Raw genomic sequence first — 17,031 nt, 5'->3', positions numbered from 1 at the left:
GTATTTTAGTTTTTATTACTTGTTTGTCTTTCTTAACATTTACTAGTTAGGGTCAAGGATGTTGCCAAATTTGGTAAAAATTGTTGTTGTTGTTGTCAATGTTTGGTTGATATGGAACGAATCTAAACCAATCAGATAAGGCCCTCGGCATTTGTCCTTGCTTGAAACCATGATAAGTGAGATTGGAAGAATACGTCATAAAACTAATAAAACTTTATTTGTTAGTTTGTTTCTTGTGAATTGTTATTATTTAATTTATTTATGGTCAATTACTCAATGGTCACCAGACATCAATTAAATATTGTCAATTACTTTAATAAGTAATATGTATTAATTGCTTAACAATTTCATTTTAAAAAGGACAATTTATGTACGTGTTACATTTATTATTTAAACTAAAACTAAGTAAATAACATTTATTTTATTTCATTTAGAAATATCGACCATAATTAATGAACTAATTTAAAATTGTGAATAATGGCTTATGTGAATGTCGCTGATTGGAAATCTGACCAAGTAGCCGATTGGCTTAAAGGTAAATTAAATTCATATACCTAATTACTTAAATACATAATCAACACAAATATACAAATGTTTTAATATGTTACTTAATAGGTTTAGATAGTGTTATTATACCATATATCAAGTACTTCATTGATACAGATGTAAATGGACAAAAGTTATTAGATATGCAACCTAATGACTTAGATAAAATTGGCGTGCAAAAAATTGGACATCAAGAGTTAATATTAGAAGCAGTAGATCTACTAAGAAATTTTGTAAGTTTAAACAGATATACTAAAATTGCATAGTTCAAACTGCTAACCAGATTATTTTTCATACTGTTTTTGTAAATCCCTACCTATATATTTTTATCGGTACATTTTAAGCTGATACCACCATTAAATAACTTTAGTTCTTCAAATGTATCATTATAATCGAACTTATAAGGATGATTTAGAACTAATATAATATATTAAAATTGGTATTAGATATCAGTTAATTGATTTATTTCTATTCTATTTAAATATCATAATTCTTTATGGGAGTGTATCCAGAATATAATTTTGGGTGGGGAGAGGCTAGTAAAAATAACAAATAATTATGTTCAAAATATTAAAAATATTTAAGGAACAAAGTGAGTTTAAAAAAAATATTATTTATACACTGTTTCCAAAAACTGTCTAGTAGAAAAATATACCTACATTAAAAATACCTTCATGTAATGTGTATTAGTATGAAGTTTGATAGTTAACTACTGAATAGAAGTATCACTAAGTTTATTACTAATACGACTACTTACTTCTTATGATGATATATTTCGATGAGGAGAAATGTAAGTACATTTTTTCTAGGACTAGAAATTGGTAATTTAAATAGTATATAAATGTTGTATATTGGTTGTAAATGAATATTAAAGTGATAATAAATTAATTATAATAAACTTATTATACTATACTTAATAAGATATCATTAAAATTCTTTAGACTTTCAGAAAATTGAAAATTTGGTTGAAAATAAAAATAATTATAAAAATACATTGTAAATACTAAAGTAATACTAGCTTCAGACTTCTTGACCATCTATGTCCCCAGTCCCCTACAAAGTATAAGTACATAAATAGTTCTATACAATTTTGATCTTTAGTTTATTATTTATTTTAATGTATTTTAGCATTATGAACTGGACAAAGAGAATGTACAATTGCTAGCATTAAGATTATCTTGCAGCGCTCATAGCTTATACAAAGACATAAAACAAAATTATTTAAATTCCACTCAAGTTCCAACTAAAATTCTTACGGATGTTGCCAACACAGTAGCTGCTCTAAAACCATTAGTTAATTGGTTAAACAGGTTTGATTTAATGTGTATTCATAATTATTATTATTTTTATTATATTGAATAAAGTTAAAACATTATTTTAATTTCTAGACCTCCATTTTGTGGCCAGCCACATTATATAAGTATGAAAAACAACTTACTTAAGTTGGCTCTTGAAATTGTAACTAGTGGTCAGCGTGATCGTTTTGCTGAGAATCCTGTTGAAAATATTTTTGAGATTGCCAAACAATTAGCTCAACATGCTGATCATGTTATTCAAGAAAGCCAAGATTCTCTAATTTTACAACCGGCTTCTTTGGATGTTGCTACACTTAAAAAAAGATCAGGAGAATCTTTGGTAATATATAAAATAAAACAAAATTATTATTATTATTTTTTAGGTTTTGAGCAAGTCTTTTTCTTTTTAAATGGTAAATACTAAATTAAAACTTTTATTTTTTTATTTGGAATAAACAATCTATAAATAAGAATATAAGACGCACAACAAGCTTATATGCTAAGGATGGCAATTGACATAAAGGGTTGATTAAAAAATCACCCATCAGGAACACTTGTCTCGAGGGTATTATTATTATTTAATTTTAATTTTGAAATTACATTTTAGGGATATGGGTTATGTTTGTAGTAAGTCATGAAACAACTTTCTTTTTAACCTGCATTGAGGATTCCCTAGTAGTGTTAAAGATGAAGAGTTTCTTTATAAGATTGTTGGGATGGTTTTGGTGTTGCTTGTGAAAGGGCATATAAAAGAGGCTTACTTCATCATCAATAGTTTTCATTTAAAATTGTTAAGTAGTGTTTGTTTGGAGATAAAATTAAAATTAAAAATAAATGTAGCACCAGTGTTGAAGTAGGGTGATATTACTGTTTGTTTTCTTTGATCAGTATTATTAAATACTATCTTCTGCATTACCAAATGTTCCTTATATAAAAGAATGATTAATTCTCGTAGATCTTCTTTTAATATGTCACTGATGCATACTAACCCTACTAGTAGTCTTAGTATCTAATTTGTTTATTATATCTAGTAAACCTTTTATTAGTACTTAATGATAAAAACACTCTTTTGGATATATCACAGTGTATTTTATTGTACAATGTTAATGATTATATAAATAAAATATTTTCAGGGATTTTATATTGTACCATCATTTCACGGAGTTCATCAAGTTGGAGAAGTGAAATGTAATAGTGTGGCACATCAATGTGGTAAAATTGAGGCTGGTGATGAGATTGTACAAGTCAATTATCAAACTGTGGTAAGTAATCAATAATGAATATAATAAGTTTGTTTGATTCTTAGTCATATTAAAAATTTTTTTTCCAATAAAAAATAATATTATAATATTTAAAGGCACATTATTTTATTTAATATAAAATTTAACAATTCTTTTTCAATAATATTGGTTTTTTTTTCTAAAGCATAATTAAAATGTATACAAGTTTTCTTACAATAATTAATTTGATGAAGTAATTAGGTATCACAATTATAGAAATGACAGATGGGTGGGCAGGATAAGAGTAGGTGGTTATAGGCTAGCATATTTTAAGCTGTCAGGATTTTTTGGTTATGGTGCAAGAGGAAAGACATTTGATTAGTGAATTTTCTTTGGTGAAGTGAGAGGCCTATTGTGATTTTTGCTTTCTAACTTAGTGTTTAAATTTTGAGATCTTTGTGAAATTTTTTGTTTTTTATCATGGAACAAAAATTATTGGACTAAAATTCCTGGAAAATTTAAAAACTTGAGAGTTTGTACTTGGATTTCATATGCCCAGACGAGTCATTATAGCTTCATAAATTGTGAATTTGCTGGTAGTTGGTAATTTTGATAGGATAAGACGACAAAGCAGCTTATTTTTTGTATATGTAAGGAGGTCAGGCGCTTGTGAAAAGCCTAAATAATTTACTTTTGATTCGGTAGGAATTACACGAGGAACATCCAGAAAGTAAAAGTACTGAGGCTTTCACAGCCGTAAGGAATATTTTTTTACTATGTTAATTACACTGCCTTTACTCCTAACATTTAAAACAATAGCAGAACGAATTCAGAATTTTGAAAACTGGTCACAGGAATTTTTCTTGTGAGACATGTCAATCGAGTCTGCCGCCAAGTGCAAAATCTGTGCTGTCATCCGTTAGTTTTTAGAACACTATGATCTAGATGATGATTATTTTCTCAACACTATTGTTACTGGAGATGAAACTTTGGTTGCACACTTTATGCCTGAAACCAAGAGACAGCCCGAACTGTGGCATCACTACACTTCAACCTCAACCAAAAAGTTCAAAACCACCATTTCAGCTAAACAAATCATGGCATCAGTTTTTTGGGACTACAAAGGCATCATATTGATTGAATATTTACTTCAGGGGGAGACTGTCAACACAGCAAGGTATTGTGAGACCCTAAAAAAATTGAGAAGAGCAATTCAAAATAAAAGGAGGGGCCTGTTAACAAGGGGAGTTTTTACCCCTAGACGTAATTAATATTGATTAAATTAAATATATAAAATTGTTTACTTATACTAATTTAATATTATAATATTATATTATAAGGTTATGTAATTCAAATATTATTAGGTATACAATAAGTATTTAATTAGATTGAATTAATATATATATGCTATATTTAGTATTATTAATTACTAATTTTTTATAAATTGATTATTAACTGAATAAAGTAATTCATTTAGAAATGTTTATTTTAAAATTTTTTTCTTATTTTGTGTTATTTGATGTATTTGATAATAAAATATATAATAATGATACAAATATACAATAGGTACATCACACACCTAAGATGATTTTTATTCAAATTTTAACTTAATTTATGTTATTTTTTATTAATAACAATACTTAGTTTTAAATTTATAATATGTTTATAATTATAAATAATTTATGTTAATTGTACAATATGAATAAAAATAATTTTTTTTAACTTTTTATTTTACTATTAATAATTAACCATTTGGAATTAAATGTTATAAGCTTTTAATATAGAAAACTGTTTCTAAATTGCAGGTTGGTTGGCAAGCTAGACAAGTAATGGCTTTGTTAGAAGAAGCATCAACTGATATTTTTTTGACACTTAAGAAACGGCCACGACACAGTAAAGTGTTTGGACAAATTTATATGAAACCATATCGTCTGCCAAGCAAAAAACTATTTAATTATCCACAAAGATACTTTGATCAACTTACTCCACCAAGGCCAAGTGATTTATTGACAATTCCTAATTTCAGTTTTCCTGTAAATAAGTAAGTTCACAATATTTATCAACTTTATTAATTTTAAAACTGCCCTCTGTAAAATTAAATTTTGAATTTTTGTATACCATTGTGTTCAAAATATTCTGTAAATATATCAGGAAAAACATTTTTATGCTGTCATCTTTTGACTGTAGTCACAATTATTATAACATTTTCTTAATGATTTGGCTCATTTATTTACTGCAGTTGGTAATTACTAATTAAAAATTGTGAACATTTCAAATTGATGTGTACTTGGTGTTTTTTCGAACTGGAAACATTCAATCCAACATTCTATTTAATGCTATTCTTTTGCAACACCATTTTTTTTACTATACATTTTTCTATAAATTTTAATATAAAACAATTTTTGCAAGGTCTAGTACAACTTTTTTCTTTTGTTAGTTATCCCTTTCTTAATTTGACTAATTATTTTATTTCATATTTATTATTAAGAGGATGTTACACAGACATGTGTTGTTTCTGTCTTACAATTGTGTAGCATAGCATATTTTTTCTCTCAGCAGATCACCTTAGCTCCATTAGTTTAAAAGTCAGAGTGAATTGACTTCTTAAAAAATTTAAAGGTAAGATTATCATCTTAGGTATCTCAATGAATTTGTATTACATTTTAATTTTAAAGTGAGTTATGAGTATTTTAAGATGTACACACAATTTACAATTTTAAAATACTCATAACTCGCATTAAAATTTGTATACAATAAAAAAAGCCTATGAGATTCCCTTGATCTTACCTTTAAATTTTATAAGAAGTCAGTGCACTCTTATTTTAAAATGTGATCTGCTGAGCCTAAAATTTGCCATGTTACGCACTTGTAAGACGGAGACAACAAATGTGCACACAGTGTCCTCTTAATTGGTGTTGCTTTAATATACTTTTAGTACTAACCAAATTTAATAAATATTTTAAAGAAACTTATCATAAAATATTTGGGCAACATCAGTAATCAAGTTAAAAAGTGGAAATTATGGTTTTTAATGAAAATTTTAATTTAACACATGAAAGTTTTCTTATTTGTAACTAATTAAAATTGCATAATTGAATGTTTGAAATATATCTGTTTTTGATTGGTTTTGTCTAATAATTAATACATTTTTAGACAAGAAAAAAAGAAGGTACCAAAGATTCAAGAAAGTCAACTCCTAAGTGATCATTTGTTGAGTCCTCCACCAATTATTCATATAGGTGGGCGATCAATTTCTCCTGAAATTTTTTCCCACAGTAATAGTAGTAGTGGTGATGAAAGTGAACTTGAGAGTGCCAATTGCTCCTCACCAACTTCCGTTAGATTATATCTTCCGAAGCCACATATCCCTGTTCAAAGAAGGGCAACAATAAGTGGAGCCAGTCCTATTGGAAAACATGCACCATTCAATTTTGATCAGGTACCTATTTGTTGTAGAACATAATTTTAAGCATTGAAAAAAATAGCTACAACAATAATAAACGTTACCTGATAAATAATCATATTTGATAATTATAAAATTTCAAACAATTTTAAAACTGACTTCCTCAACACCACATATTATGTGCGTATTAAATGCGCTTTATAGTTTGTTATTTTTTTGAACAGGTAACACTAGACGTGCCTAAATAAACCTATATGAAAGGTTAATCAATTTGTCATGCCAGCTCAATTCATTCTAACATTTTTATTCTAATATTTATATAAATATAACAATTTTATTTATTAAGTTTTTAAAATACTTTTTTAAATAGAAACAAAAATATATAATATATATTTATTAAGTTATTTACTTCTTATATTAATGTCAAAGTTTTTCTCCAAAGTTCAATGTGAGTTAATTATTCTGGTGAACATTCAAACAGGCCTAATACATTAATCTAAAGTATTGGATTATTAATGTATATTTAAGAACGAGTAACAAGTGATATATGAATAAGTAAATGCTTACAGGTAACAACAGCCTTCTTCATCTTTCTATATTGGTTATATTACTTATATGTTTATTTTATAAAAAAATTCTTAATGATCTACCATATTGAAAAATATGTTTAATTTTTTTTTCAAATCGCCTAATATTGACTAAGAATCAGTTTATTAAATTATTTATAATATTTAAAGTATTTTGGTCTTTGGCAGAGTATGATACAATTTATTATAAGATGTCCTATACATTTTTATGAAACTTGAACTAACTACATTATATTTTTATAAATACTAGGTTGTAGATTATTGTAAATTATCAAAATTATCATTTTTAATTTAAATTATACTCTATGTATAATATATATTATAATTTATAATTATTAAAATTATACCTTTATAAAAAATTAATAGAATTATGTAAAAAATCTTAAATTTTTGTTTGAAGCACATTTCTTTGTTACGTTTGTGTCAAAAAACTCTTACTCTGCCAAAATACAAATGTATATATATATGAAGCCTTAATAACATAAAACATTAAGAGAATGTCGCACCCGCATGTGTTGTCTCCGTCTTTCACACGTATGACATAGCAAAAGTTGTTTTGTGTGAGATAAAACCACTCAGATTAGCAACCTAATTTCCACACTTTAAATGTTAATGTTCTCCACTTTATAGTATGAAAATTGGGCTATTTAGCTTGGGCTACAGCCTGATTGGTTCTATCCTGCGCAAAACAGTTTTTGCTTGTTGTACGCATAGAAGACAGAGACAACACATGCAGGTGTGACGTCCTCTTAATGTTTTTACATACACCTATATAATATACTTAAACTTAAATCATAAAGAACTTTTATGATTAAATAATTAAATAAATAATTTTATTAATTTAATAAATTGAGCTTAGTTAATGTATTGAACACTTTGGGTTAACATTTGTTTTTTCTATTTTATTATTTAATATTCTGTTTTTTAATTTCCTATATCTTATGTATTATTATTATCAAATTTAAATTATGAACATTATTTGACTATTTGTAGGGTAATATTCTTCTTAGTGTGAGTTGTGTGTGTGTGTGTGAGTTTCAGTAGAATGTTTTTAAGGGTCTTCCATAAAATAAATAGGTATTGAATAAATTGAAACTATGTATTTATTTTAAACATTTAAATTTGATTATTAATTAAAAATAATTTAAGTTGGTAATTAATTTTGTAAAAAGTTGTTTTTTTTAAATTTTAATTTGCATTTAATTTTAAAATTTTGTAAAAAGTTATAACTAAGTATTTTTTTACTAGGTATCTCTCTATATAAATAATTTTCTAACAAAATAAAGTGGTATACAGGTTTAATAATTAAAGATATTATAACTTAGTTGTTTGTGACAAATGTTACATGTTACATGCATGTACAAACAATGTTTGTAAGTTATTTGTCAAAAATTGTTTTTACTCAATACTTACATCTTACAAGTTTTATGTAATTCTCATTTATTTTCTAAATACTTGTTTAATAATAGGTATAGATTATAGACATATAGTATTAGCAATATTGGTTATATATACTTAAGTTGTGCGTACCTATGCAATCACAATTTCAATTAATAGCCAGGAAGACCCTTAACAAAATACTGTCAACTTTTAATCAAATGGAAATTCTATACACATTTTTATTAAGGTGTATATATACGATTGAGTGCATTTCATGGCTCTATTTGTTTTAGATTAAAATAAAAAAAAAAAATAAATAATATTAATCGATTATTTTGACAAATTGTGTATTGTTGCCTTATTGGTATTATTTTTGGGTTTCTAATTATAATGATGTACTTTTAACTACAAACTTTTAATTGAAAAAGCAGTATAACTATTAAATGGTATATATTAAATAACATTTAATTTTAAATTTACACTCAATACATAATTAAAAATGAGTTGATTGGAAAAATAGTTCTCAATCGTATTCCACCATTTTATTGCATGGATTGAATTTTTCCCTATTTAAAAAGACTCTTCTTTTATGCTAATAAGAAAATCCTTACTTTAAATATTAATTTTATTAAATTTTATTTTCAGTTTTGGAACGAATTGAAACAAGTTAATGAAGCTCATAATAACAATAAAAATAATAGTGAAAAATCTAATAGTGAGATGCAACTTAGCAAACGTTCCAAACCAACAAAAGTTCATTGGACATCATTACCACCGAATGAAGAGAAAATTGAAAGCCTGAAGTTTTCTGATAAGAAACTCATTGACACATCCATTAAAGATGATGTTTTAAACAGCAGTAATTTAATTTCCGTAAAAGAACGAATAAATCAATTGAAAATTAATAACAGTCCAGAACACATTATTAACAAAAAACCTAAAATAATGCCAAAGCCTTCTGTTTCTAAAGTTTCTACACCAATTGATAACCCATTATTTACTAAAGTTCGTGGTAAACTAGATAAAAGTTATAGTACTCCATCTTATGACTTTTCTGCAGAAGATAGTAATCTGCCTAATGATTTTGAATATTTTGATTCTGATTTGAGAATGTCGATTGAAGATGTAAAAAATTATGACACCAATGAAGTAACTAATAACTGTGTTTTTAATGAAGATAAATTTAAAAGACCCGATAAACCTGTCCTGGTTTTCCCTAAGCCTCCCCCTCCAAGAACTGATGACAATGTTTCTTCTGCAACTATGACAGAAATAGTTGGAATTAGTTGTCCAAACAAATCAGTAAAACCAATTTTATATTTTCCAAAACCTCCACCACCTAGGATTGAAGATATAGATTTTTCAAAAATAAAAGATACTGATGTAATTGATAATATTGGATTTGAATCTGAAAATAGTAAAAATATAGAACAGTTGAGTAATAGAGTTTCAGAATTTGGCAGTCGATTTTCATTTGATTCAAAACAAGAAGAACTTCTAGAAAGTACCGCAACAAGTTATTTAGAAAATCAAAATGGAAATTTCTTAGATTACGATAACATTACAACACATTTATCTCAAGGTAGAGTTCCAGGATCAATAGATTGTTCCAAATATTCCATGAATCATACTAAAAATAAATCTTGTTTAAACAATAAACATCAAGATCCATCAGATTTTGAAAAAAACTCATTTTCTGATTTGTCTGATGCCTGCCCACCACTGTCATTAACTGACCTTAGTGGTAGTGATGATAATATATTTCGGGTGGATACCAAAGATAATATATCTTTACCATCTGAACGAACTGCCATCAAACTACATCAAGCTGTATTAAATACTCCTGCTACATTTCCCAGGCAAAAAACTGAAACAAAAAAATTTCAGCCACCAATACCTCCTCCTAGACCATCCAAGCCTACTGAACTGCCTAAAAGAACCAGCTACAGAGCTATGCTTGGTGCTAAAACTATTGGCAAAAAAGAAAACAAAGGCCAAAAACAATTATTTCAACGAAATCCGTTAATAGCTAGTAATTTTTATTGTCTATACATCATAATAATTATAGAAAATAATTACTACATTCTTTCTACATTCTTTCTTTTTTTTAGAACGCCGAAATATAAGTGCTAAAGAATTAGGCATGTGTGAATATCAAGGATGGCTTTATCAAAGATCTAAAAAAATATCTCCTAGAATGCAATGGATTAAAGGATGGTTCATTATTAAAGGAACTACTTTTTATGGCTTTAATAATAAAGAAGTATTATAAATATATTAATATACTCTTTATTTATAATATTAACTATATTATGTTTTTTAGTCATCTAAAGCCCGACTTATGATCATATTATCTGGTTTCACGGTATCTGTTGCTGATGAAGTAAAGTCAAGAACTAATGCCTTTAAAGTATACCATATGGGAACCATGTTCTATTTTGCAGCTGAAACACCAGATGATTTATCTATGTGGTTGGATTGGTTTTCAACTGCTACTATTGCTGATGGACATAACTCAAGTAAATCTAATAAGATTCTTTAAATGGTGTTATTAATTTTAAACAATTAGTTGATTGCATATTTTCTAAAAAAATGTAAAAACAAAATAGTATTACATAGTGACACACCTTAGTTCCCACACTCTATCTAAAATACAATTGGTAAATCTAACTAAAGATTGTTTTATCTATCGACAATTTTTCTGATTTATTTGATCTCTATAAACTATTGTTGTTGTAAAGACTGTTTATTTAATTATTTTATCTACTTAAAATAAATTTAATAAAATATAAATATTTTTGTATTGTTCTGTTCAAATTAAAAATATTGATTTAGCCAATCAGTTATTAATAATATGTTGCAGTATTGAAAATTGTTGGGAGAAGCTATTTTTATCAGTATTTTTCTCTGATAATTATATCTAAATTTATCATTATATAAATATCAACATATCTAATCAATGATAACATTTTTAAATTAAAAAAAACATTTTAAGTCATAAATTAATTGTTTTATATATTTGAATATTATTTGTTGTAGATAATTAATTTTCAAAATAATTTTAAATATGATAAGTGTCTATTTTATTAATTGGATGAATATTTTAATAATTATTAATGGTTCCTTGAAAAAAATCAAAAAAAAAAAACTATTCTATACTCTATTCAAATTAAGAACCATACTTGTCAGATAACTTGTGTGAATAGGCATGGCTAATATTACACGGTAAATGTTTAGGGGGTTGACTCGATGTGAATGATAAACTTGTGTTCCCTGACTGCCACCTGACAAAAGCTTGGCCCAGCCAAGTATGTTCCTTAACTTGATTAGATACTGTTTTATAAATTTAAATATTAAGGTCAGTTTGTTAAGACTATAGATGAGAAAAAAATACTTGCCCTTGCTTTAATAACTCAAAGAAAATTTCTATGAAAATATAATTTTTAATAAATGTATAGTTCTTTATATTTTTTTTGTAGGAATATGTAGAATGTAACTGCTGTCTTTGTCATTTAACATTGCACATCAAAAAGAATTTTGATAACATAAATAACATTTAATTGTCTATAACTGTTAGATATTGTGGCTGTTAGTGAAACTGATGGCGAAGAAGATGAAAACCTAAATGAAAACCATGAACTGGTAGATTCATTTTCATCAAAACCAGGAACTTCACATGATTCTTCTTTTACAAGTTCAGCTTTTAAGAATATTTCTACATTTCTTTCAAGTCACATGGGATCACATTCAAATCATAACACAGGTTCTAATAAAAACAAAACGTAAGAGTTATTATTAAATATTTTGTAACTTCTTATAACTTGAATGTTGCTTTTTTGATGAAAATTATATTTTTGAAAAAAATGTTTAGTTTTAATTTATATTTTAAAATGAAATACTCCAAATCAGTTTTTCAGTATCTTCCAAATTGTCATCTTTAAGCTATTTAAACTTAAATTTTTTTTTCATTAACCACATTTGTCAATATAATATAGCTGCTTCTATTATTTAAATCTAACCTTTTAGTTTTTCAAGTTAAATATTTTCTTAAAACTGAGACATCATATTAGAGAATACAGAAAAATGTTGTTGTGATCTATAAACTAAAAAATAAAATTTGAAACTAATTAAATATAAATATTTAATGTTGTGCATAAGTAAACCAAAATATTAATTACATTTTTCTTTAGGGATAAAAGTTTTCATTCATTAAAAAAACAACAAAAAAAGAATCTGGCAAAAGAAGATCAAGCAAAAGGTAGCAGTTTGGACAGAAAACATTGGAAATTTTTAGGAATGGGTATGATTGGGCGGGATTCAAATGAACCAGTTCCAACATCTCAATATCGTAGTTATCGAAGAGTACCACCAACAGTTCCTAAATGTGCATCAGATACATCTGTACTCCCTAATTCTTATAATCAAAAGTAAATTTATTACTGAATTAAAAGAATATTTATCTTTTTCTTCAAAAAGATAGTATATGTCCTATTGTTTTCTTTTATAGATACCACACATATAATTTAGCAATAGCCAATAAGTAAAATAATTTAGGCTAAATACAATACTATATTTTTTACTCCATAAGCAATCATTTTAATTGTCCAAATATAAAATTGTATATAAAGTTTGAAGTAATAATAATGAGTTATCAAAATCATATAACCATGAGATCAAAGTATTTTTTATTTGGTTTTCTACGATTTATTATCATTGCCTATTTAATTTTACATATTGAAAAATTGTTCTTATCATAAAAAAATAAAATAAATTGGTGTATTAGTGTCCTCTTTGCATGAACAAATTAAAGAAATTATTTTATTTTAGCTCTGATGTATATCCTATACCTCAAATTAACCATAATCGGCCATCAGATATGGTTGATTACAGATTAGCATCGATAGCAAAACCTGATACTAACCAAAGGTACTATAGTTTAACTATTTTAAAAACAATTATTTCTATAATAAATCCAAATTTCTTATTTTTTAGACAAACAGATCCTACAAACAGCTCTGAAATAACATTAGAATCATTTATACAGTCCCGTCAAGATGAAAGACGTATACAACACCTACATATGGGAATGCGTGTACCTCAATACACAGCTCCACCTCCACCTCCAGGTTATAATCATAATTATTATTTTAAGTATTGACCCAGTTTAACTAATTATTTAACAGGAATTAGAGAAGATCAAAATCAACAACTTTTGGATCAAGCTAGTTTCAGGTTTGTCCCTCATAGATATCAATAAATATACATTACCTACATATTATTTTAGATACAGATTATTTTTATATTCCATATTCCTTTATAATACAGTATCAAGATTTTTAAGAAGAAAAATTCGATACATATCAATAGGGAATAGTTACGTTCCGACTCATATCAAAATCTGATTCTGATACGGATCGGTACGCATCGCTTGTATATTGCACGTATAACTTCTGAAACGTTCAAAATTGACTCTATAGGTATCGATACACTCCAATTTCTTCCTTGAAAATCTTGTATCCTTTATACAGTATACATTATGTATACTTGTGATTGTTTTTTTTTTAGCAATTAATAGAAAATTGTAATTTATTAGTATTTACCTATAGATTATACTATTACAGTACTGCCTTTATACTTGCTTTTTAGAATTGCTGCAGAAAGTGAACCTCGATCAAGGCAACCAATCACTGCATTGACTAGTGTTGAACACCTAAGTGTATTACCACCTTGTAAGTTAACTGTTTGTAAAACAACATTATATTGTTGATAAAAAATGTACCAGTAACCATTGTTAATATATTTTAACTTATGACAAAATTATTTTTACTATTAATACTTAAAATTTATTTTTGAATAAAAAAAAACTATAGTTAATATTAATTTATTATAATAACCTTCATATTTACTTCTGTATTTTATGTCACACAATTAAAATCATATATACACTTTTCTAGCAATGCAACTATTCATTCAAAAATAAAAAATATATTATTATGTGTAAGTGTACACAAGTCTACATAAATAAAAATATTATTTTTTTAAACTATTCTATATAATGAAACATAAATTAACTTCTAGTAAAATACTAAATGATATAATAAAGTTACTACCTGAATAGAATTAAACTTTAAATTTAACCATTTTAAATAATATATTATAACTAGATCTCGGATTTGTATGCAATTGCATATTTTTCCTTTTTACATTTTTGGGATTTTTTGTCAGTACCCTCACCAATTCTAATTGTTTGATAGCATTTTTTTAGCATATTATTGAATATTTAATGCTTATTGTATATTTCTGCATATTTTGACAATATTAAAAATGTATTGCATATTGAAGTAAAAATTTAAAAAATATATATACATTAATATTTTGTCAAGCATAAAATTAAAAAATAAATTCTGTAGGCACTAAGTGATTATTCATTTTAATAATATTAAATTATAATTCTTTTATGATATTATACGATTACATTTTTTTTTTCTAACATATTTGTTGCATATTTTCACAATTTTAACTTACATATTATATGGCATATTTTGACTCTTTTTAGTGCATAAAGACCCATGCTCCAATTATAACATAGTATATTAAAGTATAATGTACAATACTTATAACATTTTGTTTTTAAGTAGACGGGGAGGTGAATAAGGAATAATTTATTTTATTTTCTGTTATTTATTTATTTATTCGTGCTTATAGTGATTTTTTTACAATAAAATATGTTGGTAATATTGTGTATATTATAGTTATTAAATTAGAAATATACATATATATAAAAGTATAGCTATTAATGAATATTATTGTATTATCTTTCAGGGTTAACTGAGAGTTCAACTCAATCTAGTGACTTTAATGGAAATAGAAATTCTAAAACATTTTCCCATCCTCGTGATGGTCCATATATGCCTCAATTATCTGAGTCACATGAACATCAATTGTATTCCAATCGATACGTTAGTATTTTATTTAAATTGTATCATTATTACTAAATAATCATGTTTTTTTTTATTTAATTGTAAATGTAAAACGTCTGCATAATTGATAATATATTTATCTATTAACAAGTTATAACACTCCATAAAATAAACATTTAAAAGAAATTCAATTAAAAATTTTAGTTTTTATTGTTTTTGTCTTAGTTTTAGTCAATTGGTTTAACAAAACACTAAACCTGAACAAAAAAACTAAAAATTACCAAAAAGTTTCAAAATATAAGAAAAAAACATATCAAATAAATATTATAGAAAAAAAAAAATTTATTTACAATTAATTTTTGAAATATTTGGCTTTACGAACTTAAAAAATACACTTAGTATATAGCACTGTCACTGTATATAAATATAATTAAACTGAATATTAATATTTTGTTTAAAAAAATGAATAGCCTTTGGATCAAGTCAGTGATACCGAATCTTTAGAATATCCACCTGTTTTTGAACCAGAAACTTTCTCATTAACTGATGTTCTTTCAAGAAGACGAGATCGATCAAATAATAATATTGAAAATGAACCTGGAAACAGCAATAGTTACAGGTAATACAGATTAATAAGTACTGTTATTTTGTATTTTATTCATTAAGTTAATTTATTAATTTGTTTCCTTAAATTTACACCTAGAAAAATTGTCTAATGTGAAACATTTATATTTTATTATACATATATGTATATGTAACAGAATTTATTTAATTTATATAACAAAAATTACTCTGAATAAGATATTTGTTCATATATCACACTAAAATCCTAACTAAATATATAATTACTTGAAAAATGTGTGTTTTTATTAAAGTATTATATTAGTTTAATATTTTTTGTGATCTATTTATTTTTTGTGAACTATTTTATTTACTGTTGAAATATAATATTTTATAGTGGTGTTTAAATTCTGACTGTTTATTTTCATTAAATATTTTATCATTGACAATATGTCAAAAAAAAAAAATATATATATATATTATATATGCGGTGGAACCTCGATAGCTCAAATTTGTTATGTTAAATTTTTATAACTCAGGAGGCTCTGTATTTAAACATGTACATAAAAATAAAAAAAATTTTCTCTAACTCGACATTTTTTTGTCTCCAACTGATTTGAGTCATCATTTTTCACTGTATATAGTATATTTATGGAATACTTGAAAATTATGATAGGATAGGATACAATGTTAATTATTCAAATGTAACTGAGTGTATTTATATTTAGTCATAATAATCTGTACATTTTGAATTTCATTGAAATAATAATCTACATTTTTAACTTTAAAGACCTTAGTCCTTTAAGTATATTTTAATTCAAGTTTTATCATATTTTCTAATTGAAATAATTAAATGAGCTCATTCAGTTTAAGTTTTTATTATTAAAGATTTTTGAAAACTAGTTAACTCAAATTGTTTTTTATACACATTGGTTTGTCATTAAACTACTCACTTCATTACATTCAATTTAAAATACAAATGTTATGATGAGATTTGTATTTTGTGAGCTTCATAGATTCCTTTCCTTTATCTGATTTGAGCCCCAGGATAAAAAAAAACTCCTTAGCCTGCTATTGGGGCTGATATGTTTTATTTTTTATTTTTCCACTAAAAAGTAA

General features: G+C 25.5%; 1 protein-coding gene across 1 annotated transcript; it reads left to right on the top strand.

Moving 5' to 3' along the window:
• The first annotated feature begins 477 nt into the window (after positions 1-477).
• Positions 478-16,104, top strand: LOC111026240. The gene is made up of 18 exons (XM_022304279.1): positions 478-535; positions 616-779; positions 1,675-1,856; positions 1,935-2,181; positions 2,975-3,103; positions 4,867-5,102; positions 6,215-6,500; positions 9,077-10,463; positions 10,543-10,694; positions 10,755-10,950; positions 12,009-12,213; positions 12,622-12,858; positions 13,259-13,357; positions 13,424-13,557; positions 13,615-13,663; positions 14,078-14,160; positions 15,254-15,390; positions 15,822-16,104. The coding sequence occupies exons 1-18, from the start codon at positions 478-480 to the stop codon at positions 15,972-15,974; spliced, it is 4,134 nt and encodes a 1,377-aa protein (XP_022159971.1). The 3' UTR covers positions 15,975-16,104.
• Positions 16,105-17,031: the final 927 nt, after the last annotated feature.

Source organism: Myzus persicae, unplaced genomic scaffold (genome assembly GCF_001856785.1).
Source record: "Myzus persicae strain clone G006 unplaced genomic scaffold, MPER_G0061.0, whole genome shotgun sequence".
Classification (NCBI taxonomy): Eukaryota; Metazoa; Arthropoda; class Insecta; order Hemiptera; family Aphididae; genus Myzus; species Myzus persicae.
Note: the sequence above shows the minus strand (reverse complement) of the source record. Positions and strands in the feature narration are given on the sequence as shown.